We start from the raw sequence: 24,505 nt of genomic DNA on the forward strand, positions 1-24,505 counted from the left end.
ACATTGGCGCGAAGGGGGTCAACGGGGAGGGTAATCGCTCACCGAGCGGGAGGGGTTGGTAAGGAAATCACGTATTGATGCGTCTGCGTGGTCACGCCGGCGCGTTGCCTCCGTATAGGAGGGTGCACTGTGAGGGGCACGAGAGGAGTGAGAGGACGTACATGAAGGGAGGGAACAACTACTGAAAAGTGCCCTCTCGCTCTCTCGTTCTCTCTCTCCCTTTCTCTCCGAGAAGAGACAGGGGGGTCGGGCTTGAGCTTCGATCGCTCAATATTCAACCCCTCGCCGGACGGGAGCGCCCGAGAGCAGCGGTTGCTCTTCCAGACGGGGGTACGAATCGATCGTTCCTTCCTTTGCGCTGTCGCCCGCGGAGCTGTCTCGATCGCGGCCGACGTGATCCGCCGGAAGAGCAAAGTATATCCAGTCTTCAAGAAGAGAGGGATTGTCGCGCGAGTGGCGGCATATTTCTCTCGTTGTTCCCTGTTGGTCGCGATTACAAGAGTTTTCGCCGTATTTTACGCGGTCACCTCGTCGACAGATAGTCGTCGTAGAGCGGGATGGAGGGCAAGAAGCTTGAGCAGTTTTACACCCCGCCGCCAAAGCTTGGAAAATGGGAGAGCTTCCGTATCTTCCTCTGGAATTCCGAGACTGGACAGTTCCTGGGACGCACTGGTGCCAGTTGGGGTGAGTTTTTACTTCCATATTTCACGGCGGTTCACATTGCCCCCGTTTGCTCCACTGAATCCTTTGCGTTTTTGACCCGCCCTTCGGCCCGCGAAATTAAGTTTTGAAAAACCAGCTGCTGCCTGTAATTATTAAGTAATTATTATAATAATTAATTATGTTTGATCAAGATAATTTATAACGTCGCTTTGTGCTTTAAATGTTTCGTTCTAACTTGGATATATCTAACTTCGATACATTTTTATATAGGTCATAGTAGTAAATAGATTCGTGAAAGAATGAGAAACTTTATTAACTTTGTAAAAGAAGCGATACATGGTACATTATCTAGAAATCGCATTATATCGCATGATTATTTGCATTTGCAGTAACGTTGTTACTGTATCATGACGTACGGTTTCACCTTAAAATAGTACATCTTTCTGTTTAAACATATTAATCTAACTAATGACCTTTTTAATCCATATCCATGGATATAGTTTAAAATAAATTCATACAATACAAAAACAATATTAAATTACTCCAATAATTCTCATACGTTTATAACAATTAACGAACTCGTGCTACTATTATTATTGTTGCAAAGCTTTCTGAATTGAATGTTCAAATGTGTCTTCTATTACGAAAAGGATATTAAATTACTCCAATAATTCGTATGCGTGCATATACGTAACAATTAACGAACTCTACTTTTATTATTGTTGTAAAGCTGCTTTTCCAATTGGATGGTAAAATGTGTCTTCTTTTACTTTTGTACATTTAACTTATCAGGCTAATAAAACGATACTTTTTTTTAAAGAGATATGAGGTATGCAAGAGGTATGCATGTCGAAGGTTACATGACGAAGTCTCATTACGTAACAATATGTGAAAGATAATATTTAAGTGATGCGTTTTCTGCACAAACTTCTGTCAATCTTTTATTTGTGAAAGTTTAAAATAAAAGTTTTTTATTTGTTTTCAATTATTTATTTATACTCGTCAGCATATGTCGAATTTTCCATGCAAGTCGAACTTGTAACATTAAAGTATGTTCGTTTACCAGATAGTCTAGTAGTCTAGAAGATACTTACAAGTAACAATTTACGAAGGGATCTCGTAATCAGTAGCATGTTTAATTTCAATCGCACAAAATTGACATGAGCTTTTTATTTCACTCAAATTGCTTGTCGCTCTTTGAGAATGACGACACTTGTTCACTGACGATATTTTATTCTGTGATAACCATTTTTATCGTTCTTCTGTGCTACAGATTCATGTGCACGAATTGATATGCAAGAGATTATACAAAGTTGTTTACATTTCGTGCCTTTTAATATAATGTATTTAAAAATAAATTAATTTACAACTTTAAGAGTGATATACAACCATATTATAACGGGGAACACGCGCGTGTACAGTGGCAAAATTGTACCAACGGCGAACTAGTTACGTAAGACATAGTTTCCTTCATCGGAAGCTTCGTACGCGGCGCAAGATTTCGCGTTGTATATTCACGTTATTGCTGTTCTGGTGCTTCTTTTTCTTTTTCAAATAATATATGTCGATGTTTTAATGATTTATGTCAGCGTCGGCGTATTAGTCTGGCCGAGGATTTTCCCGACATAGGATTGAAATGTCTCTGTCCACGTATGTTATAGGGCAGCGTACAAATGTGTGAAATTACATTGCACTTTGCGATAAACGTGAGGTTTCCGCTGGCAGAAAAAGCCTGATTTACCGCTGATATCTTTGAGCTGATATCTGTGTTTAACGTTACGAGTATCCTGTTTTGATAAATTAACATTTACCATGGCCTTTTCATCGTGTTAGCGACAAGTTTCATGTACGATACTTTTAGCTTTTCATTGAACACGTCGCACAATTCTCAGTTAAAAATAAACTCGGTGCTTGTTTTTAATCGATAAATATCTTATTTAGAATAAAAAACTTACTTTAACTTTTTAACGAATTTCTAATTATATCAAATTTTTTTAAAAGTAATTTATTATTGAAATGTTGAATAAATTCATATGTGAATAACGTTATATAAGACTTATTTAATGTTATATTTTTATGAAAATTCTTTCTATTATGTACAAGAGTAATATGCAGTTTGCCGTTGTTATTATTTGCTATTTCAAAGTCTCAAATTTCCTGGAAGAAACTGACGAAATCAAAAGATGCGGTTTTCTTTGCACATGTGTTGAAGGGATTCGACCTCATTGCACTTTCGTTGTTTTATTTTTACGTTTTGTCGGGTAAGAATGGAATACATAAGCAAGAGAAGTCAAGGATCCTTGCTAAGGTAACTCTTCAAATCAATCAACGCTACTTTACCGTGCGGTCAAGTGAAATATACATTGTAAACTCGAAATAAATTTTCTTTTTAAACTTTTCAATTTATTATAAGCTTTGTTCGATCCTTCTTGTCGCGCTTCTTGCAGCCTTTGATCAAATACTTGGATAATTCTTTATAAAATTTTTCCACATAGCTATAGATAGATAACTTACAGTCGCGTTCTATCTTTTTCTCTCTTCTTTGTCTTCCTGTTGCTAGCTGTTTGTCTATTTGCCTTCGCTCTTCCGTTGAAGTCGATCGACTTCCGCGAAAATCAATACGAGCCGTCTCCATTACCATCTCACAGAAATGGTATGGTCTGATTTCTATACTGGATAGTGTTAGCGTCTGCGCGCTGCTAACGCAGTCGATTTTTGTGGCCGAATGTCCTACATTCGAGTTCGATCCTGCAGATCCTTCGAAAGGCACGAGAAACAAGCCTTTCTATATTTATATATTTAATAACGAAATTAGCAATAGATTGTACATACGTTGCAAGTTGGCCGAACTTATTAGCTCGATTAATAATTGAAGAATGCCATTCATCACATTCATTTTACTATCAAGATATTATTAAAGCAAAGTACTAACGACCTGCTGTAAACGTAGTTACCTCGCGTCGTCGCATTCGTAGTCGTGTCGATCGATATCTCGGAAAAAGCCATGGAAATGTTACGTTGCCGTAGTTACTTCGTGTTCGTAATGACGTACGATAACGACGAGCAACCGTTCAGATTGTCAACTCCCGCATCAACTTTACCCTATAATTAAAAATCATGTCGTAACAATTAATTTTTAGAAGATCTTTTATCTGTATAATGAGTGCCAGTATCGATTATACTCCGTTTCCTTCTGGCATCATATGCGAACACGTGTTTGTAATTCATTTGCGATTATTCGTGCCAATTAGCTGCAATACGGATGAAATTAGAGCTTCAACGTTTGCGTTTATGAACCGACGCAGCCGACCTTTACATGCAGCTCAAATGAATAAACTTCATCACATAGTACACTTCCACATTCATGTGGAAGAGTACAATCGATAGAACCAGAGAGTAATGTTTTCATTCAGAAAAAAAGTTCGAATAGACTTTCCAGATAATTTTAATCTGAGTTACAATATGTCGGATAATATTACGTCGATACAAGAATTATTTTTACTTTCAAACAATTCGTATAAAACATGAATTAATAAATCAAGGTAATTCTAGCGTTTATTCTGTAAAAAAGTATGAGACAGTGATCATGATCATGAAAATGCTTTGATATCTTGGCTAACTCTAAGAACCCGCCGATCTCCTCGAGGATGTTATGCGTACATTCGTCAACGATTTGTGTAACAAACGCGTGGCATCGCTTACCCAATAGCAATTCAGGCCAATTAGGCGCCGCATCATAATTGTCTCGGTGCTCCCAGCCTTCAACCAGTAAACCATAGCAACAATAGCAATTACGCTCCTAAAATAATCGGTATTACCCTCAATATCAATCCAAACATTCCATAGATGATTAATTTTTTTATTAATCATGATAAAACATTAGCCAGTTAAAACTGTAAAAAAGATTTATTCCTCTGTTTATTCAATAAGATATATCAAATAATTACATCGTGCTTTTAAAAATGTATAAAAATGGATCTTCTTACAATTCCAACTTTAATTAATTTTAAAAATTAACCTTGACATTTTGTGCAATCTGAAAAGTCTATTCGAACTTTCTGAATAAAGGTATTATTTTCTGATTCTATCGATTATACTCTTCCACATGAATGACTATGTGAAGAAGTTTGTTCATTTAATCATATAAAGGCTACGTCGGTTCATAAACGTCACGTTGAAGCTCTAATTCCATGCATATTGCAGCCAATTGTCACGAATAATCGCAAATGAATTACAAACACGTGTTTAATACATAAAGCTCATTAAACTAAGTATCAATTTGCGCAATCTCAATTTTCCATTTGACACTAAACACAGTTTCTGTTAACTATAATAATCAACAAACTATTATTTAAATAAAATAATTTAAAAAAAATAAAATAAGATAAAGTCATAAAAATATTTAAATAATAGAAAATTAACGTAAATATTGAAAATATATCCCTCTCTCAATATACAACTCCAGACGCGAAGCATTTAGTGCATAAATGGAAATAGAAATATTTTTATGGAACTCGAGTTTGTTTCCATACAGAATTGTTATTCGATTCGTAATAGGATTTACGTAACATACAATCGTCTTAGAAAAATAGCACCTCATCATATCTTAGATAGAAAATACGTGCTGGTCAGCACGGTATTGTATTACATTGGTCGTGTTTAGAATAAGTCATCGTCAAACGCAATATTTCGCTATATAATTCATTATTATAGAATGAATTGATAAATAATCTGAGTACATCGCACTTTAATCTAATGATTGAATTTTTAATTAATATTGCAAAATATAAATAAACAGATCTTTTCGAAAAAATCTGTAAATTATATATATATGCACGTGTGTGTGTGTGTGTGTGTGTGTGTGTGTGTGTGTGTGTGTGTGTGTGTGTGTGTGTGTGTGTGATGTAATTAAGAATGTATAATTAAGAAATTAAAGTAAGATCTCAAAATAAAATTATACTCTTCTTATACCATAAATGCAAAAGTTGTATAGCGGTATAACTTACATTGGCCATTGCATTTTCAGCTAAAATTTTGCTGTTCTACGTGATTTTCTATGCCGTCCTGTCCGGCTTTTTCGGCGCGATGCTCGCTGTGTTCTATCAGACGTTGGATCCGAACGCGCCGAAGTGGCAGCTGGATAACTCGTTGATCGGCAGCAACCCGGGTCTCGGTTTTAGGCCTATGCCACCTGAAAGCAACGTCGAAAGTACTCTGATCTGGTACAAGGCTAGCGATGAGGGTAATTATCTTCATTGGACCAAGGAATTGGATAAATTCTTGGAAGGTAAGAAACTTGAGTTAGTAAAATTAATATTTTCAAGAGACATGTCAAATTAAATGATCATTAATGATCGTTAACGGGCATGGAGAATTTACAATTACTAATATTATAATTTCTGTTCAATGCAGAGTATCAAAGACCGGCTAGCGGCACGAATGGTTTCGACCAAAGAGTGCCTTGTGAGTACGGTAGGCCAGCACCAGCTGGCAAAGTTTGCGACGTAAATATGTCCACCTGGGGACAGTGCACGAAAGAGAATAAATATGGCTACAACAGATCCGCACCTTGCATTTTCCTGAAATTAAATAAGGTTTGTATAAGTTTTCTGTGTTTCTAAATTTTTTTGAACTAAAAATCAATTTCTTCTTCAAAAGAAATGAAGAAGGTTACATTCTATACCTCTAAGATTGGATCTAATATTGTTTCCTGTAAAATCATATTTATAAATTCTAAACTTTTTTCAGATTTTTGGATGGCAGCCGAAATTTTATAATGACACAAAGAATTTACCGCCTGGAATGCCGGCAGATCTTAAGCAGCATATCAAGCAGGAAGAAAGCGCCAACAGACTGGATACCGTTTGGGTGTCCTGTGCTGGCGAAAATCCAGCCGACGTGGAGAACATGGGTGCGATCCAGTATATCCCACGCCGTGGCTTCCCCGGTTATTACTTCCCATTCAAAAATACTCCGGGATATCTAAGCCCCATTGTAGCTGTGTTCTTCGAAAAGCCCAAATGTACGTACGCACTTTATTTTTCAACAATCCCATTTCTTAAATCTAAACATGTATCACAGTTAAAAAGTAAAGACTCAAGAAGATCTATTGATCTCAATCCAAGATATCGATTATATCTACCTAACTTTATAAAACCACTAATTTGTGCTCGACATTTATGAATGGAGCGATTGATTGTCGATTACGTTACAGACGGCGTACTCATCAACATCGAGTGTAAGGCATGGGCGCACAACATCATCCACGACCGATTCGAGAGGCGTGGCTCGGTGCACTTCGAGCTGATGGTGGATTAAGTTTGGCCGCTCCGGCCAATCGCCAGATCACCAACCGCGTCCACGTAGGAAGTCGCAAGAGAGTAGAACCAGAGAGAAGACGTTTCTTTTTTAATCTGCCTCGTTGGCCGACCGCGATCACGCCCTGTATCATCCGGTTTTCTCTCTGCCGACGATACCGCCCCGGATCAGCCTTACTTCTTCTCACTGTCGTCATTTCATCAGCTCACCGTCACACTTGCAACGATAGCGACAGATAGCTGTCTGTCTGCCACGTCAATCGCCAAACGAGGGAGACAAAAAGAAAGCTGGGAAAGGAAAGAGTAGGAGGAAGCAACAGCATCAGCGTGAGAGAGAGAGAGAGAGGAGAGAGAGTGAACTCAATGGAGCAGTCGACTACAATCGAGGTGCACAAACAAAACCAAACCGGGAAGGAGAGAAGGTGACATGAACAATCCCGCACAAAAGCCGGGCGGTATCATCCCTTATTTCTGCCAGGATAGTGTCACGGGGAGTGATCTCGACCATCGACGGCCGGTCGATCGTTTTGCAATACTTCATTCGCGTGCGTGCGAGATTCTCCCTTAGTTAAGAGAGCCCACCGCCCGTTCCGGTTAGAGATCTTTTAAGCTTTTCGTCACACACGTTTCCTTTTCACGACGACGAGCTCGGCCGATGAGTTCTCACGGCACCGCGATGATGACCGACGATCTTGGTACGGTCACGTAGATGTATTAGATTAGTGTGTTTCTGCCCATCGCTACGATACATCCTGGCATGTCGGCATATTGAAATTCTTGGGCATTGGCAAGGGAGTTCTCGTCAACTGGTACTCGGTGAATTCTATAAGAAAAGATGGCAGGTACAAAGGGATACAAGTACACACGCGTTAAGCTTAGTTGGAGTAATTGTGATCAAGAAACAATGGTAAATTCAAACTTTGGAGTGATGTTAGAATTTTGCAACTAAACGTTCAATGTCTATCAAAATGTTAACGAATCTCAAAATTTTATGATATTACTCTTTATTCAAAATTTCTTCAACTTTATCAGTATCGATCAGAAATATCGATTGAAAGCTTATAAGATAATTTAGTTATTAGTTTGTAACAGCTGTTGATGTAAGATATATTTGCATTACGTATATTGCGCTTGTGTATGTACGTGTTGTTTGTCAGCAACTGTTACTTGTATTCCTTTGTTCTGGATGTTTCTAATTGAGAGTTGCAATTAAGAGATATTATATCGAATCTGCTATAAAGTATGCTGTGGAAGAGTATTACCAATTGGATTGGATGGATTAAAAGTTTTGATCGGCGGAGGCAATCGATGGTTACTGTCACTCAATAGTATATCGAATGTGAACACAATCTAACAGCCAGTGTGAGAGAGGGAGAGAGCAGGAGAGTGGTCCATAAAGAGGAAGGTCACTTGATCAAGAATATGTGCATCTAAAAATGAACATTACGACGTATATGAAAAGTCCACGAATTTGCGAAAGATTCGAGTTTGTATAGATACAGAAAGATATATAAAATAAAAATACGTTAAAGCGCATATAAAATATATAATTACAGATCATAATATACTAAAGAATTTTGTGAACTCAAAGATTTATGTGATATCAACGATCTGTATATCTAAGACACTGTGGGCCCAAGAATATCTTATCTGAGGATGTATGAGGGCAAGAATCTATACGCTCAGGAATCTCTATCAACAGCAAGAATCAACGAGAATCTACAGGTCTGAAGATCTGTGTGCGTGGACCTAAGAATCTAAATTTACAAACTTATGAAATTTGCAAAAAAAATACCGTAATCTGTAAGTCCAAGGATCTATTGATTTAACTACTTACTTAACATTTAATTCGCATTTCTCAAGGTATTTTCGCGATGAATCACATGGAAAGAGAACTGCAACACCATCAACACTGCATTGACGACATACATCGTGATAAAGAAGCACTCATACGTGTTTAGCAATGTACTAAGTAAAGTTCCGAAACTGCTACATAATTATTAGAGACGAACTTCAAAGTCTAGACTTAAAAAAAAATTTCGAGGAACATTCGCGTGCGATCAGTAATTATTACATTTTTGATAGATAGGATGTTAGCGCGTGCGAAAGATATTATATTGATCGTATAATATAAAAATGTTACACCAATGATATATATCGGTAGCCAAAGCATTAAAACTGTTGATACATTAATAGTGATACTGATCGTGGTAGCCCTCCGTAAGTACTTAAACAATCGAATTCAAACAATTGATTTTCGGGTGTACTTAAGCTCCAAAAGCTCCATTGATCTCAAACCAAGCTGTATAATCAGAAATAGACAGAGTCCAGTATTGATCGACTGGCAACACAGATTTGCGATTTGGAGATTTGTATAATTGATTTCGTCATGGTGCGGCGCGACACGGATTGCATATTTATGATTATATTGTATAACGATATTTATAATATTGTTTCTCGCAATTCTATATTCTATAAGTTGTTGACTTCTTTTGCCAAGAGACCTGAATGAGCAATCGAGAGATGAGGTAACGTCGAATCAGCGGTATATGAACATCTTCTAGTAAAAATGGAGCTAGCAAGTGAGAAGACGAATTTTGTACACACAATTCTTTTATGTATAATCTTATTAGGCTAATTACTGTGCGGACGATATGTATTACAGTAGAGATAAGTATTGGTTACTAAAAAATATAGATTTTAAAATCCATCAATCTCTATTGATCCATAGAAATTCACTGAATTCATTAGCGCTGCGAACCTACTCCGCTACTGCAAATTTGTAGCTTGAAAGACAAATAGATCCGTGGATCTACAGATTCACAGATCCCAGCGATCCAGATGTGCAACGGGTTCACGAATAATGTAACTGTCAACAATTCAAACTTACAAACTCGTTTGCTCGTACATTCTTTGTACTTGCATATTATTTTCAAGTACTGGATATGCAGTATATACATATATATATATATATATATATATGTATGTATGTATGTATGTATGTTTTAAGACCGAATTAAAACAAGCATATGTATCTTGAGATGTACAAGTCTCGTAACTTTTCTCAAATAATGAATTAATTGTAGACAAGTGTCTGAAAACTATAACACGTCGTTTTTTAGACATCTTTAAGACTTAACGAAGGACATTTCGAGGCTTTCCAAGAGAACATCTCACTTGTAGCGTCTTAAAGTAGTCTATCGTAAGACATCTTTTCGGATTACACGAGGAACGAGCAAAATGTTATAATAATTATTGTAATCTATTAATTCCTATGCGTATTGCGTGCCTGAAAAGCTTAACGAAGCTAAAGCTTTCGAGATAATTATAATTAGATCGCGGGTTTACACTAAACGCGACCTGCTCCACTTTCGTTGAGAGCCAGATGAAGTTTCCTCTTCTGTCTTCAGTTCATGTTCTCGATTGTTTCTTCTATCGTTACACCCGCATGGCCGAGTAATGGCCATCATATCTAACCGAACCTGAACCTGAACAAGACGGACACGTCCGCGATCTAATTATAAACTATAATCAGTTGGCAATAATAGGAAATAATAAATGAAATGGAGACGCCTATTTTCTTAATATTACATTCTGTTACCTCTTTTCTCCTACTTTCAAATATCCGCGCACGCAACAACCTGACCTTAGGTTCTCGCTTTGCGCATGCGCATCTGGCATCCGGGTGAACGTCCACCATGCATACAGACGTGTCTGAAAATAATCATACATAAGGCCTCGTAACTATGCTAGAGATTATTAACACTAAACCTACCGACGATTTATATACACTTACTCCTGCCGAATATTATCAATATATATAGGGAACAAAAAAGAATGAGATTGCAGTCAGGTTCGTCTGAAGACGAGAGTGAAGAAAACGACAAGCACATTGAAATTTCTGAATTTCTGCCGAGTGTCGCACTTTTAAATCAAATATTTAAAAACGGTCATTTGACCAGCGTGGTAGGTTTAGTGTTAAGCGCACTACAGATGAAAACATTTTTGGACCGACATATCTTAAATATCACTGGGCTGATAGATCTACAGATCGGTTGACTTGAAAATAAACAGACTTGAATAAACAATAAAAAAGAGTCCTTTGCATTCCGAGATTCGCAGATTTACAGATTCTTGGGTAATCTTCCATGGGCATTCTCGAATCTAAAAAGTATGTGTTCGGGGAAAAAGCAGAGAGAGAAGTGAGAAAAAGGGAGAAAAAGAGAAACTAATGGCATTTTCTACTGGGAAAACTGATGCGACACTGTGCTGCGCAGTTGATGCAATTTTTGCACCATTTTTGTTAGTAAAATATTAAACACTGAAAATATATATGAACTAATTTTCATAGTAAAACACTAAAATGCAGTACGCACCAGTGTTGCAGTAGTTTTTTCAATACAAAACGCTGTATGAAGCTATGGAGTTTGATGCGGAATTTTTAAAGTTATGCTAATAAACTATACATCAGGACGTCAATGTTACTCATCATTGTGAGTGATCTCTCTCTCTCTCTCACCTAACTTGTTGAAGTGTGGAGAATCACACACAAATCACGCTTATTAAAAGGGAGAGAGAAAAAGAGAGAAAGAGCAAATTAAGAGAAAAAAAGAGTAAGAAAAATTTGATACACACGGAGACAGAGAAAGAAAGAAACCAGCCTTCAACAATAGCATCGGGTTCAAGCTGATTGTGTTTAAAGTGTTGGTCAACCACTTGAATCGACGTCTGCTTTTCGAGTCATCAAATTTTATTCATCTAAAAGATTTCTCCTTCGTCGGGATTTTTGTCGTTCGTTTCGACTGCCTTTCGTACTCTAAATCGCGATGCGGATAAGTCGCGTCTTTCAGATTGTTCAAGAAAAAGATTTCGACAAAAAAATGAGACTTTATGAGACCGAGAAATGGAAAGAGACAGAAGAAGAAGAAGAAACTCGATCTAGCATGATCTATAACGCGTACACGTATGGCGAAATAAATATATCACGCATTTATACCGCTAATGTGCATATGTCCGTGTTGTTATCGATGGTGAAAGCCGAACTTGGACGTTTGTTCGAGCGACACACAGTGCTTTATACAGTGGGCGGGTTACAGCGGCGCGAACCTAATTAACGAAGGAAGATTAAATTAGATAAGGTACCGTTTAGCGAATACGTTCCAGAGATCGATAGATTATATGTGCATGCATTCTTGTTAAAAAAAGTCCTGTTTGTCGTTGAATTATTGATAAGCCGTGTGTAGTGTTAAGTGCAGTGTCTAAGCAGTGTCTTATGTACGTGTACATGTCAGGTAACGCTTTTACGGACGTGTAATAGATGTGTATATAAAGATGTACAACGTTACGATAGTTCCACATCTCGCGACTTCTTAGTCGAGGATACACGAGATATTAAGAGCGGGAGCGGTCGTAGCTTCACTTCAGATACAACTTTGTGTGAAAGGTGAACCTACGAGTTATGCCCATTCCAGCTCTGAACGCTTCACGTGTACACATACACGATATAGAGTATAAATATACTGATAACGCGTGGTGGATAGCGAAATGAAGCGAATTTTCAGATTGTGATCAGTAATTAATATGTAACTGTGAGTAACGATCCTATTTTGCATGTTACGGATGTCAATCGACATGTGTCGCAATTAAGTGACCGCCAAATTGCTTCTCGCTGACGTCGAGTACAACGCGATGATTGGCATCCGGCAATTAAGTAACTTAATCATGAAAACGTCGGGCGAGGAATTCGCATCGTCTTCGCAATACACCGCACTGTTATCCGCAAAGCGAGAGGCTCAACTTTGTTCACGAAGCTGTTGCACGTACGCATCACGCGTAAGGCGACGTCTCTGCGTGAGGAACTTAAATTAAGATTCATCGAGGATAATCCCCTGAGGGACTGCTTCGATCGTCTATAATCGAATTCTGCGCTCTACTTTCCACTTCTTTTCACATTCTTGCCATTTTCCGTACGTACAGGGAAGAGGTTCATCGAAAGCGTGCACACCGAAACTTGAAGAAAATACTTTAAGGAACAGTAGTCGAAAGAGACACGCCGAGGTAGTTGATACACGCGTAAAATGTAACAAGCACTCTCGCGAGAGCTTCGCGATCGATCCGCGAGATCATATATGCGATTCTAGATTATTTTTTCTGTCGTGTAGAAAGCGGCAGACTTAAGGCAGAGATTAGCGTTAATTTGGGCACTTTAAGATTTATAAGCTTGTTGTCGTTGATTAAGATAATCGTACCGCGATTTAGATCCGCTTTGCTAATAATTACCACCATCGTCCGGATAATCGATAATCTCTAAGAGATTAATATCGAGCGGCGAGCGGCAGAATACTAGCACCGGTTTTTCTGTCAGTAATCGATTTAGTGAAACGCATCCTGCCACGAATTAATCAAATAATAGTGCTATGCGGTATTAAAAGGGAAGAGTCACCGTTATCAGTCAAGGATAATAACGCATCCGAGAAGAAGTGTGATTGCAACGACGCAATTTACTCGCTCGTTACTCGGATGAACGCGTCGGGTTTGGGTGAATCCACGTGCGCGCTGTGACTTACGAGAAATGAAGAAAAGTGGACGATGAGATGGATGGATGAATGGATGGATGGATGGATGTGCTTACCTGAACAGTGATGGTAAAGACGCGAGCGTTTCATTTCTAGCGACGCGGACTTTGCTTCGTCCTGAGTTCCCTTATATGAAAGCGTAGATAACTGCTGATTTGCGATGCTCGGAGTCGTTTTCGCTTTACGCTTCGGACTCCCTGAAAACATGATCACACTTCGGTTCGACTCTGTGTAACCTTGGTTTCGAGATGCAGACGTTATCGTAGACGGCGGAGGATTTAAACACGATTGGCTAATAAGACACGCGATAGAGAGGCACGACTGTTGATGATATCATTATACTTGAAATGTGTTATGGAGAATAAATCGGATCTACAGAACACCGTTTGGATGTATTTCATTGCATACGACTACGCGAAGATAAGCGAAAAGCGATAAGCTATCCAAGATAGAAGGATCTAGTTTAGCTCTGCCATTGAAGGACATCGTTTCACGAAATTTCCTTTATGGAAAATTCTGTCGTCCAGGAAACTACTGCTCGCGCAATGGAAGATTGCTCTAGTATTCGTGGTACTGGGATGATTAATGTATACGGGCGGAGCGAGTCACTGCGGGAGGAAATCGTCGCGCGCGCGCACGAGTCGGGGATACTTAGAAGACGAGAAGCGGCGCTGATTCTTCCGTCTATTTCGCCCGAAGTTCTCTGTCGGACGGCAATGACATTAATGCCAGAAGATGGGCAGGATGTGGTCAATTCAGATCCCGGTCTCCGTGTGTGACTCACATTACACGCGCCTAGCTCGTCCCGGGGCGATAAAGAGAGCGGAGTGGAGGACCGCCAATCGGGCAGTCGCTGCGGGTCGCGCACACGCGTGCCGCAGCGGCTACTAAGGTCACACACACGTGGGTTGACCTTAGCCCCTAATATGCTAGACGATTTAGCCGAGGGAAATCGTATCCGCGGCCTCCTGAATCGCGACGGACAAGCGAGTCGCGGGAGATCAGGTGTTACATCAGCAACGCGCAGGGATGCTGAACGATCTCGATCCATCCCTTGCTTTCACTCATTTCGGCTGCGGCAGATCGAATTTAAGATGACTGAAGTGAAGTATTGAAAGTATTAGCAAGCTATCGTATTAAAACAGATTACAATTTTGTTCTTAAAAAGAAAAGATTAATATAATATTTGTAAGGATTGTATTAGGTGTGCATATTAATTCGATGTTTCTGTTGGAGAAATTGAGCCTTTTACGATTAAACTTCATTACAAAAAAATAATAAACATGTCAATCTTCGAAATATTCGCCAACATTCTTTAATACTTTTCTATCGAGCAGCTGTTGAATCCCCTCTCGATAAAAAAAAATCGATAAAGTAGATAAAATCGATAGAAACTAAATAAGGGATCAATTTCTTTAAAAAAAGCACCGAATTAATTTGCACATCTAATATTAGCTGAATGTTAAGAGCAAATGCGCTAAAGAATGTTGGGAATCTTGACATTCGAGTGAAGAGTACAAGGAATCGATGTAGATAATTACAGAGCTCTGAACAGGATGTAATCGATACGTGCGGCTTTCAAGCAAATTACTGCTTAACACGCTTCACAGCTAGTCACTTCGTGTAGTCGTGAATATAGACTTAGGGGTCTCACGAAAGAGAAATACATCACCGATTGTAGTGTATTACACACGCAATGCCGATGCATCATCATTGATAAAGCACGTACGCACCTGCAGCTGCAGCCTGCACGTCATAATAGCACCAGCACGTTACGTTATGGCTTATTCGCAATGGGTACGCTTCAGATTCACGGGAAACGAGCAATTTTTTAGTTGTTCTTCAATATCAATTGTCCAAACGCTGGTACAAGGCGCGATCACCTGAAAAAAGAGGTCATTGTTAGAAGAAATCCATCGGCAATGTGAATAGCAATGTAATTTTGAAGGAAGGATGGCTAACAATTCATCTAGAGCATTATTGTCTCGATTCTCTCATTTGTATCTAGAATTTTATATTCGTGTTTAATTTAATTTTATATTTATAGTTTACTACTATAACTTAGTACTTATTTTCTAATTTTTCTTCCCAAGATTTCAAACTACAAATTTAGAAAAGCTTCAACTGTATGCATATATAATTTTGACTAGGTTGAAAGGAAACGTAGATATCTGTATTAGTTTAACATCATTTCCATGCGTCGTTGCTCTCTGAGAATGTCTGCCACATTGTTACGTCTACGCATCGCATTATGTAGTTTACATATTCTCTCTCTCTCTCTTATCTATTTCTACCAATTAAACACTTAAGGTTCTCTGAAGCGTTTACTTTCAACTGCCAGTACCTTAATCGCGGTATCGCGCCCCATTTCAGGACAGAGACCCATAAAAGAAGAAGAAAAAAGAAGAACTATGCTGCAGCCTTGAGGCTGATAATAACTTCAGCACTTATTCTTGAAGCTACTCTTCGAAGTTTCATTCAAGTTCCATTCAAGTTCTGTTCAAGTTACGGCTCATTTGTGCTACGGCTTGTACGCATTTCCAGCAGCGCCTGCGGGGCCCCACAAAGAGCTGGGTCCGAACCTGCGGTCAAGGAGGGGCAGCCAGAGGAGCATACATGGAACGCGCAGAGGAGGGAGCGAGAAAGGAGGAGGTGGTGGAGGAGGAGGAAGGTCGCAGCGCGTTCGGACGCTTAGTCAACCTGGTGGCGCCGAGGGACCAACTGCCGGCGGCGAAGAAACTACCTGCGGCCTAACGGAGGAAAGAAAAGAGGAGAGAGCCGAGGGACTCGAGTAGTCAAGCCGAGGCGACTTAGTGACGAGTGTTTTCCCGGAGCCGGGTGTTCGGTGCACGCGTAGGTGTCTCGGGTGCGCGCCGAGTGTTCTTTGAGGCCTCGTAACAGGTGGGAGACCGAGACGCGGCGCGATGGTGGCCAAGGACCCGAAGATGGTTACCGCGATGGAGTTGATGAACCCGTACGAGAAACCGCCCAGCATGTCGGCCAGCCAGACCATGAGGACTTTCCTGTACAATCGTGAGACCGGCGCGTTCATGGGCAGGACCGCCAGTAGCTGGGGTAAGCGCAGTGCTGCCAGCGAAGTTACGCGCCACGCGGAACGAATTATGTAGCGTCCACGAGTTGGAGTTGTATGGTGGCTTGGAGTACCGATACTTTCACCAATCCGCTATCGGATGAGCTAGGTGTCGGGCAGAGGTACCGATGTTACTCAATGCTCGACAGCGTTCGACAGCACGGACACACCTAGAAACTGCATCTCCCATGCGTACGCGCGATGATGTGGCTTACTCCTTGAAGCTCCTTGATGTATGTCTGTTTTACTTTCGCTCTGGAGAAGGTCAGCGGTTTTGCTCGCTAACATATTCAGGAAATTCTTGGAGTTAATTTCTTTAAAGAAAAATATTTTATTCATCGTCATCGTCAGCTCAACCAGCGGCGCGCCAATTATTTTATCGACACCATTACTCCAATATTGTTTGGGAGAGTCTCCGTATTAATCGGTACTTTCTGGTGGATATTGTTTTCCAAGTGTCTACTGTACAAGTACCGTACACGTGTTTATATAAACGTGTTTAATAAGCAAAGCTTTGCGACTTGATACTTCAACAGAGTATGAGGTTTTCAAACGCAATGCCGATGAAAGTGTTGTAGGGCGTGTCAGGAGTCGCGTGCCTTCCTCGATCGTAAATTCTTCAGTGAATTTAATCAATCAAACAGGTTGATTTTATCGTTGGCAATTTATTTACATATAACAGCGCGAGTGAATTAATTTTAAGCTGTGCAAGAAAGATGTAAAAAAAACTATTAAAATTTAATTAATATCTTAGCTGACTGTATAGTTTCTGTTGACGTACATAATTTCATTCCCTAACTTTTCGTATTCTTTTCTTATACCAAATATTTCAAAGTCTTAAGTTGTTTATAATATTCTGATACTTTTATTTAAAATTTTGCTATGTCGGTTTGCATTATGCATAAGTGCATTCAAGATCAATTCGTTTACCATATCATCAAAATAAACTGTCAACTCTACATTGTGTACAAGAAGATATATCATAATGGTTTCATGTGACTCTCTCCTCAAGTATGCAGCAAATTTCAACTTGTTTCGTAGAGTCAGCCAGTAATAATTACTGAATAAGCGAGGACGTGTGCACGGAACTAAAGCAAAAGAAGATAAGTGGAACATCACTTAGCACTGTAATGTTAAGTGCTTGGCGGAAATGCCAATGCACTGTTATTTCAAAAAGTTTGAAAGTAATGTTACTTATACATTTTTATCTTTGTCCCAATTATTTTAATGAAATACATTTATAAAATGCGATACAAACTGGCCAATTCAATGGAATGCATTATCGTCACTCTGAGTACTGTCATGTACGTTTTTGCATTTTATTTTTGGACTTCAGAAAAAAGTTCAGTGAAAAAAATGAAAAATTAACAAATGGTTTATGAATCATGAGTCTTTACAAATCATTGTTGCATGTGTTACTACGGCATGCTAACGATTAATTGCAACCGGTGTTTTACTAGTTGTTACAGCATGCTTATTTTTAGCACGTGATAGTGTCAGTGACCAAGGTGCCTGACCTATCGCGTATCATTAATATCTGGTTAGTTAGTCGCACGAAAACGTTTATTCTTAGATCTGTAGAACTATGAATACCTAGATCCTTCTGACCATTTAAATATTTACAAGAAGATCAAGAACCTTTCAGAAGCGAAAGAGTGACGTGTATACTGAAAAGCACGGATTATGGAAAAGAAATAAATAAAGTTATATTATATGTACATCATTATATACATGTATTAATATATTATATATACGCGTATTAATATATTTTGCTCTAAATTTATTAGTAAAAATAAAAAAAGATTAGTTAAATATTATACGTTAAATATTAAAATGAAATATTGATTAATGGAGTATCAAATCATGGAATGTGATATTACTGCTTTCTTCAGGCATAAACAGGCATTATTAGTCCGAGAATAGACATCAAGAAAAAATCAAGACGTTGCAAAAGACGTCTAAAAAAAGCTATTTGTGTGAGGGTCAATTAATTAGTCGAGCGACGTCGTCGATCACCGCTGAACGTGGATATTGCCCTATCTTTATACCTCAGGGCGTGTTTACAGTTGTCGCTATGGCGACCCAACGGTTATTACGCAGCCGTGTAAATATACATCTTGCATGAGCCCTTCTTGGCCCTTCTTGCACGTATCTTTGATATCTTTGATACCCATTACTCTAAACGTATTCGAGTAAACTAAAGTCTCATAAATGTATTATGAAACGAAAATTAATGTATCTCAAAATAGACAGTTGTAATAATACAAAAACGACTTAGACATAATTTATTTTCTTCTTATCAGGAACGTAATAGTGCCGGGTGATAATATCTCGCATTAAAAAGAAAAAGAATAAAACGAAAATATTTCCTTCTTATATTTTTTGCATTTTTTCGAATGCACTGACGTCATTGCGATCATTGCAATTGATGCGCTTGTTATGAAGATACAAGTATCCGCATGCAGTCGTCTATTCGATTTACGTCATTCAAGTCGTCATCTCTGTCGTCGTCGTCGCTTCTTTCGTAAGATACCGTCTCTCGTTTCATCTTCCTACATTAAACAAGGGAAGCCATTTAATACGTTTCGAGCTCAAGACATCCTGTTTATTCATCGACTGAATGAAGAAAAATATTTTTCAGTATAGCAATTATAAATGCGAAACGATGACTGTGTTCCAGTTATCTTCATGGCAATTCATTCATCACTTTTGCCGTTACAGTAAAGCCTCGGCGATGCCGGCTGCATGTTGATTCGCAAGATATCATTTCGGCTAAATTGGCTCAGAAGCTTGCACATGTAGCGTTGAACTTTCACACGAATTACACTAAGCTTTGGGAAAACATTTGACGGTTTATCTGCTGACGTATAATCAACCTTAACACAGCCGATAAATCTTTCCCGCATTACTTTATTCTTTTTTTGCCTTAAAGTAATGACATTTCCTAGCGTCCTATGTAACAATCGTCTTCAATTCGTACAATTAGCTACGCGACTCCATGTCTGGAGCGATCAAAAAAGCGACAAGTGAGAAAGACAGGTGGAAGTAAGGGAAGAAAAAGACGGAAGCGCGAAGCGCGTTTGATTCGCGGTGCACACAACGGTTTGCCCGGTTGAATGGCAATTGTTAAACTTCCTTTAGCGCAAACGTGTATAACGAGGTCAATTGGCGTTAAACGGCGGCATTACAGCATTACGTAACTTAGGGCCATTCCGAAGGGTACACCCACGCGACTCTGCCGCTGCCTTTCGTTCAGTTACGATCACCTGGGATCATCCGAAACCCCCGTGGAAGCTGCAGGTGCCAACGGAAACCATCATGGAAAACAAATCACGCGGATTCATCAAATAGCCTTTCTTCATTAAAAATTAGTCAAGAGCCTTATTCTTCGGCTGCGTTCTGTTATTCACTGCCAGTATTGAAATCTATAGTTTATGTCACTACACTTCAGTGAATAACGCTAGTGCGGAACGCAGCCTTTATTTTATGTGACTGCTAATTACATCTCACTTTTAATCCAGGGAGACTTTCTTCTTCTCTTGTATTTCTGTTATATAGATATTAAAGATATTTGGATAATTGCTCCCATAATTTTTCTTCAATGAAAAAAGGAAAAATTTTACTGAATTAGCTGAATTACTGATTTAGTTGAAAGAGATAAATGTTAATCGTATGCCACATTGCGATTGATATTGTATTTTTCTCAAGACTACTCGATATTATCCAACGTGCGGATTGAACAATGTGTTATCGAGTATCGCCAGTGTGATAGTCGATATTACGTTGCACTGTATTAGTAACATAGCCCGAGTTACTAGCAAGATTTCGCTTATCGCGTTTCTCTGAAGCTGTGCAAATTAGCCATAACGAGGCAAAACAGATTCGTGGTTAAGCAATTACGCTGTCGTAGCATGATCGCACAACTGCCGCTCTTTTAATCATCTCTTCGCAAAGATAAGAGACAAACCCGAAATGTTCTTAAGACTTTAGTTGGATCAGTAATTTGAAACATGCCATGCTGCAAATGTTTTTGAATTGAAAAGTTTATTAGGTATGACAATAACAAAACTATATATAACATTAACTTGAATTCAAAATAAGTTACATTATAAAAATCTTTTCATAGTTCCAGAATTAATTGTCAAGTATTTAAAAAGATGTAATTGTTCCACACCTTGCTACGTTCAATGTAGCATGAAAAGAAGTGATAGATCGCACTTCCGCTTGCAATTTATAAAATATAATGGTCAGACGCAATCGTACTTCTCTTGATTTATGTTCGCTTCGCTTCCAATAGCGCCGCTTGTACAATGACGACAAATACATCCGTGAGATGATGTCGCGAGACGTTAAATCGGCGCATAATTAGATTGCACCGTTTGACCAGACGTTTTGATCTTCCTTCAAATTGAATCCGCGGTTAATATAATTAACCCATGTTATACGAGGAACTGCTTCCTCTACTGATTGTGATACTGATACTTGAGTGTGACTTAGAAGACTATGTTACAAGTAAAGTTGTTCTGTGATATTCGATGAGGGAATGAGATTGTTAATGAATCTGTAGTTGAAATAAAAATCAAATACTAATATGATGAGATGCATAACTACTCAATTTATTCACAGGTAAAATTGGACTTTTTTACTTGATATTCTATGGAGTCCTGGCGGCACTCGTCGCTATCTGCTTCTGGGGATTCTTTCAAACTCTCGATCCGAGAATACCAAGGTGGCAGCTTGAGAGATCCATCATTGGAACAAATCCAGGTAAGTTATTCTTCATTATATGTATAACACGACAGTACATGTATAACAATGACTCCATAAAGATCTCTGCTTTTCAAGTGGAGAATTTCTGAGATTCTTTAAGTTACTTATGAAATTATTTGCATAATTTGCATCTTTTGATATCTAGAACTTCCAAATAAATAATGCTATGCTTTGTAGGATTAGGATTCAGGCCGATGCCACCGACAGAGAATGTGGAAAGCACTTTGATTTGGTACAGGGGCACCGACAGCGAAAACTTCAAGCACTGGGTTGATTCACTACAAACCTTTTTAAAAGGTCAGTGTCATAACAAGTGAATTTATATTTCTTGTTAGAAAATAAATTTAATAATAATGTGAGATTCCCGGTAATGTTTCAGATTATATCACACCTGGGTCTGTTCTTGGTCTTGGTGCTAACATTAACAAATGCGATTACAATCAGCCACCGCCGCCCGGGAAAGTTTGCGATGTTGATGTGAAGAATTGGCATCCTTGCACCAAGGAGAACAGATATAATTATCATAAATCCGCTCCCTGCATTTTTCTAAAATTGAACAAGGCACGTATTAGTCTGAAATTAAAAGTTACAGTTATATGGTACCATATCAATACAGTAAGATGTTTATTAAGAGATAATTTTATCCGATCTTTTTTCTTAAGGATTTCATTTGAATTTGGATATTATCTTTCCTGTGATTAAATTTCTATTTAATTCTCATAATATTCTTAATTATCAGATTTATGGCTGGAGGCCAGACTTTTACAACGATACTGAGAATTTACCGACGAAGATGCCACTCGACCTTAAAGAGCACATCGCAAGTCTGAAAGGGAACAACTCCCTGCAGCTGAACACAATTTGGGTATCCTGCGAAGGTGAGAATCCTGCTGACCAGGAGAACATCGGACCGATCAATTACTTGCCACGACGCGGTTTCCCCGGTTACTTTTATCCCTATGAAAATTCCGAGGGTTACTTGAGTCCGCTGGTTGCAGTGCATTTCGTCAGACCACGAAGTAAGTGCCACGCACATGTACGACACATCATATCGTAATACAGAATATTTCGAAATATAGAAATAAAGATAAGAATATAAGGAATATAAAGAAGAGCTCTTACACATGCTTATCTTTCATTTTTAGCTGGAATCCTGATAAACGTGGAATGCAAAGCATGGGCCAAAAACATTAAGCACAGTCGTACCGACAAGATCGGCGCGGTCCACTTCGAACTGATGATAGATTAACAAAATCTGCAAATAGCCAGCGAGTTTCCGTGTGGCCTTCTAAACCAAAACCAACGAGTTCCTTTAAGGTTCTCGAGATAGCCATTATAGGCGAATTTTTACTTTTCAAATAATTAAATCGCGAAGTGGACATGCATCTCTCTGAAGTCGAGGGCGTATTCACTCTCCGGACGACATTAATCGAGTACAAAACAAAAAGGACTCTTACGACCGACGTTCCTGAAATTAAAAACTGGATTATACATGCGCCGAGGTGAAAATTGCACGCCTTTAAAAGTGCATTTGCGTAAAGTGGACGGAAATATCGACGAGAATATAATGGTATAGAAAACAGTACCGCTATTCTCATCAATATTCACTGCGTTTATAAACAAGTTCTCTTTCAAGAATTTAACATTCGGTTTTTCGTGCAATCAAAAGCTCCGGGAACAAATGGAACGATGGAATCTCAAGGAATCAAGTATTTTATGTGCCTTTTGTCGCTTGTGAGCGCAATTTATTTGTAAAAATCGACCAAGATCTAATGTAAAGAAGAATCTCATCGGAAAATATTTAATACTCATGTATATTAGCTGAGTAGATTTTTTATAATCAGAGATGTGTGATTTTTGAGACTTTTTTAATGTTCAAATGAGAGATCAATGAATAGATCAATGAATAGAAATCAATGTACTCAGGTAACGTCATATTTTTTTATCTTATTGGAACGTCAATAGCTTTGTCAAATAGGAAATAATAATCGTGAAATAGATAATAAGCATGAAACTTTCGTAAATGAGGAGTTTGAAGCAAAAATGGCAAATATGTTAAGTACAGGAATAATTAACAAATTGTCTTAATATTACGCAATGTTGTGTCAGTATTGAAACATATATATCATAAAACAATACTAAACTAAACGATTTTAATCTTGATTTCGTCATATGTCAATATTATGCATTTAGTTTAAAAAATGTTGACGCTAATATATTCCATTTTTATTCTTATTTCCTCGCGTGAAGTTTCTACAATAATTTCGAATGTCATCTTGTGTTGTAAAAATCAATTTAGAGATAAGTATTTTTTTCTCTTAAAACAAATAGTGTTCATAGGTTTGAGATAAATATAGAAATAAAAGACTATGTAAAGGCTTAATCCAATAAACATGTATTAAGCCAGCTTAATGACAGATTAGTGATTAGGAAATGCACGATATTTTTCTATTGGATTTAAAATTATCGATATCATTTTATTTGTTCGTCTTATCACATATTTTATAACTTACAATTCGAAAAAGCGTTTTAAAGTATTTTAAACGGCAGCTGATAAGTGTCAATTTTTTCTCGGTGCAATTAGTATACAGCGAGCAATTTATGCGAAGCATTGTAATTAAATCGTAATTAAGTTTTAATTATTTAAGCGCAGCTTTTAGTTAATGACGGTCTTTCTGATGTAGAAGGGACCGTAAATTCTTGCTGCTTGATTCATTCCACATATTGATTCAGTTCGATTAATTACTTTAAATGTAAGGAAAAATAATTTATCTGACTTTGCGAGAGTTGATCGAAAAATAAAGTTCTCAAAATTGTAAAAAAATCATATTTATTACACATGGCAAAGAAATAACAGTGAATTATTAGAATCTCGGAGAGATTCTTTTTTCTTTATCCTATATTAAATATAACACAAATATAACAATTTCTTTGTGATAAAATGCGGACTATTGATTATTTAAACATTTTCATGTACATGTACTGTTTCTTTTATGCCATTTTTTACTCTCTTAATCCTTTTACTGCGACATGTAAAATAATTCTCTCAAAACTATCTACAAATAAAATGGAAATGTGCTACAATTGTA

General features: G+C 38.2%; 2 protein-coding genes and 1 long non-coding RNA gene across 3 annotated transcripts; 2 read left to right on the forward strand and 1 right to left on the reverse strand.

The window, feature by feature from the left end:
- The first annotated feature begins 376 nt into the window (after positions 1 to 376).
- Positions 377 to 13,932, forward strand: LOC105276174 (sodium/potassium-transporting ATPase subunit beta-2). Its single transcript, XM_011333570.3, has 5 exons — positions 377 to 684; positions 5,690 to 5,950; positions 6,076 to 6,257; positions 6,412 to 6,685; positions 6,878 to 13,932. The coding sequence occupies exons 1-5, from the start codon at positions 558 to 560 to the stop codon at positions 6,979 to 6,981; spliced, it is 948 nt and encodes a 315-aa protein (XP_011331872.1). The 5' UTR covers positions 377 to 557; the 3' UTR covers positions 6,982 to 13,932.
- Positions 952 to 5,793, reverse strand: LOC113562519. The gene is made up of 2 exons (XR_003406946.1): positions 5,670 to 5,793; positions 952 to 3,765 (listed from the first exon to the last, which is right to left on the reverse strand). It is a non-coding gene; the product is annotated as an uncharacterized LOC113562519 (long non-coding RNA).
- Positions 13,933 to 16,220: 2,288 nt separating the features above from the next.
- LOC105276176 (sodium/potassium-transporting ATPase subunit beta-2) lies at positions 16,221 to 24,232 on the forward strand. Its single transcript, XM_011333573.3, has 6 exons — positions 16,221 to 16,630; positions 21,273 to 21,413; positions 21,594 to 21,713; positions 21,796 to 21,977; positions 22,156 to 22,435; positions 22,562 to 24,232. The coding sequence occupies exons 1-6, from the start codon at positions 16,480 to 16,482 to the stop codon at positions 22,663 to 22,665; spliced, it is 978 nt and encodes a 325-aa protein (XP_011331875.1). The 5' UTR covers positions 16,221 to 16,479; the 3' UTR covers positions 22,666 to 24,232.
- The last annotated feature ends 273 nt before the right edge of the window (positions 24,233 to 24,505 follow it).

The sequence above is a fragment of the Ooceraea biroi genome, chromosome 9, assembly GCF_003672135.1.
Source record: "Ooceraea biroi isolate clonal line C1 chromosome 9, Obir_v5.4, whole genome shotgun sequence".
Taxonomy (NCBI): domain Eukaryota; kingdom Metazoa; phylum Arthropoda; class Insecta; order Hymenoptera; family Formicidae; genus Ooceraea; species Ooceraea biroi.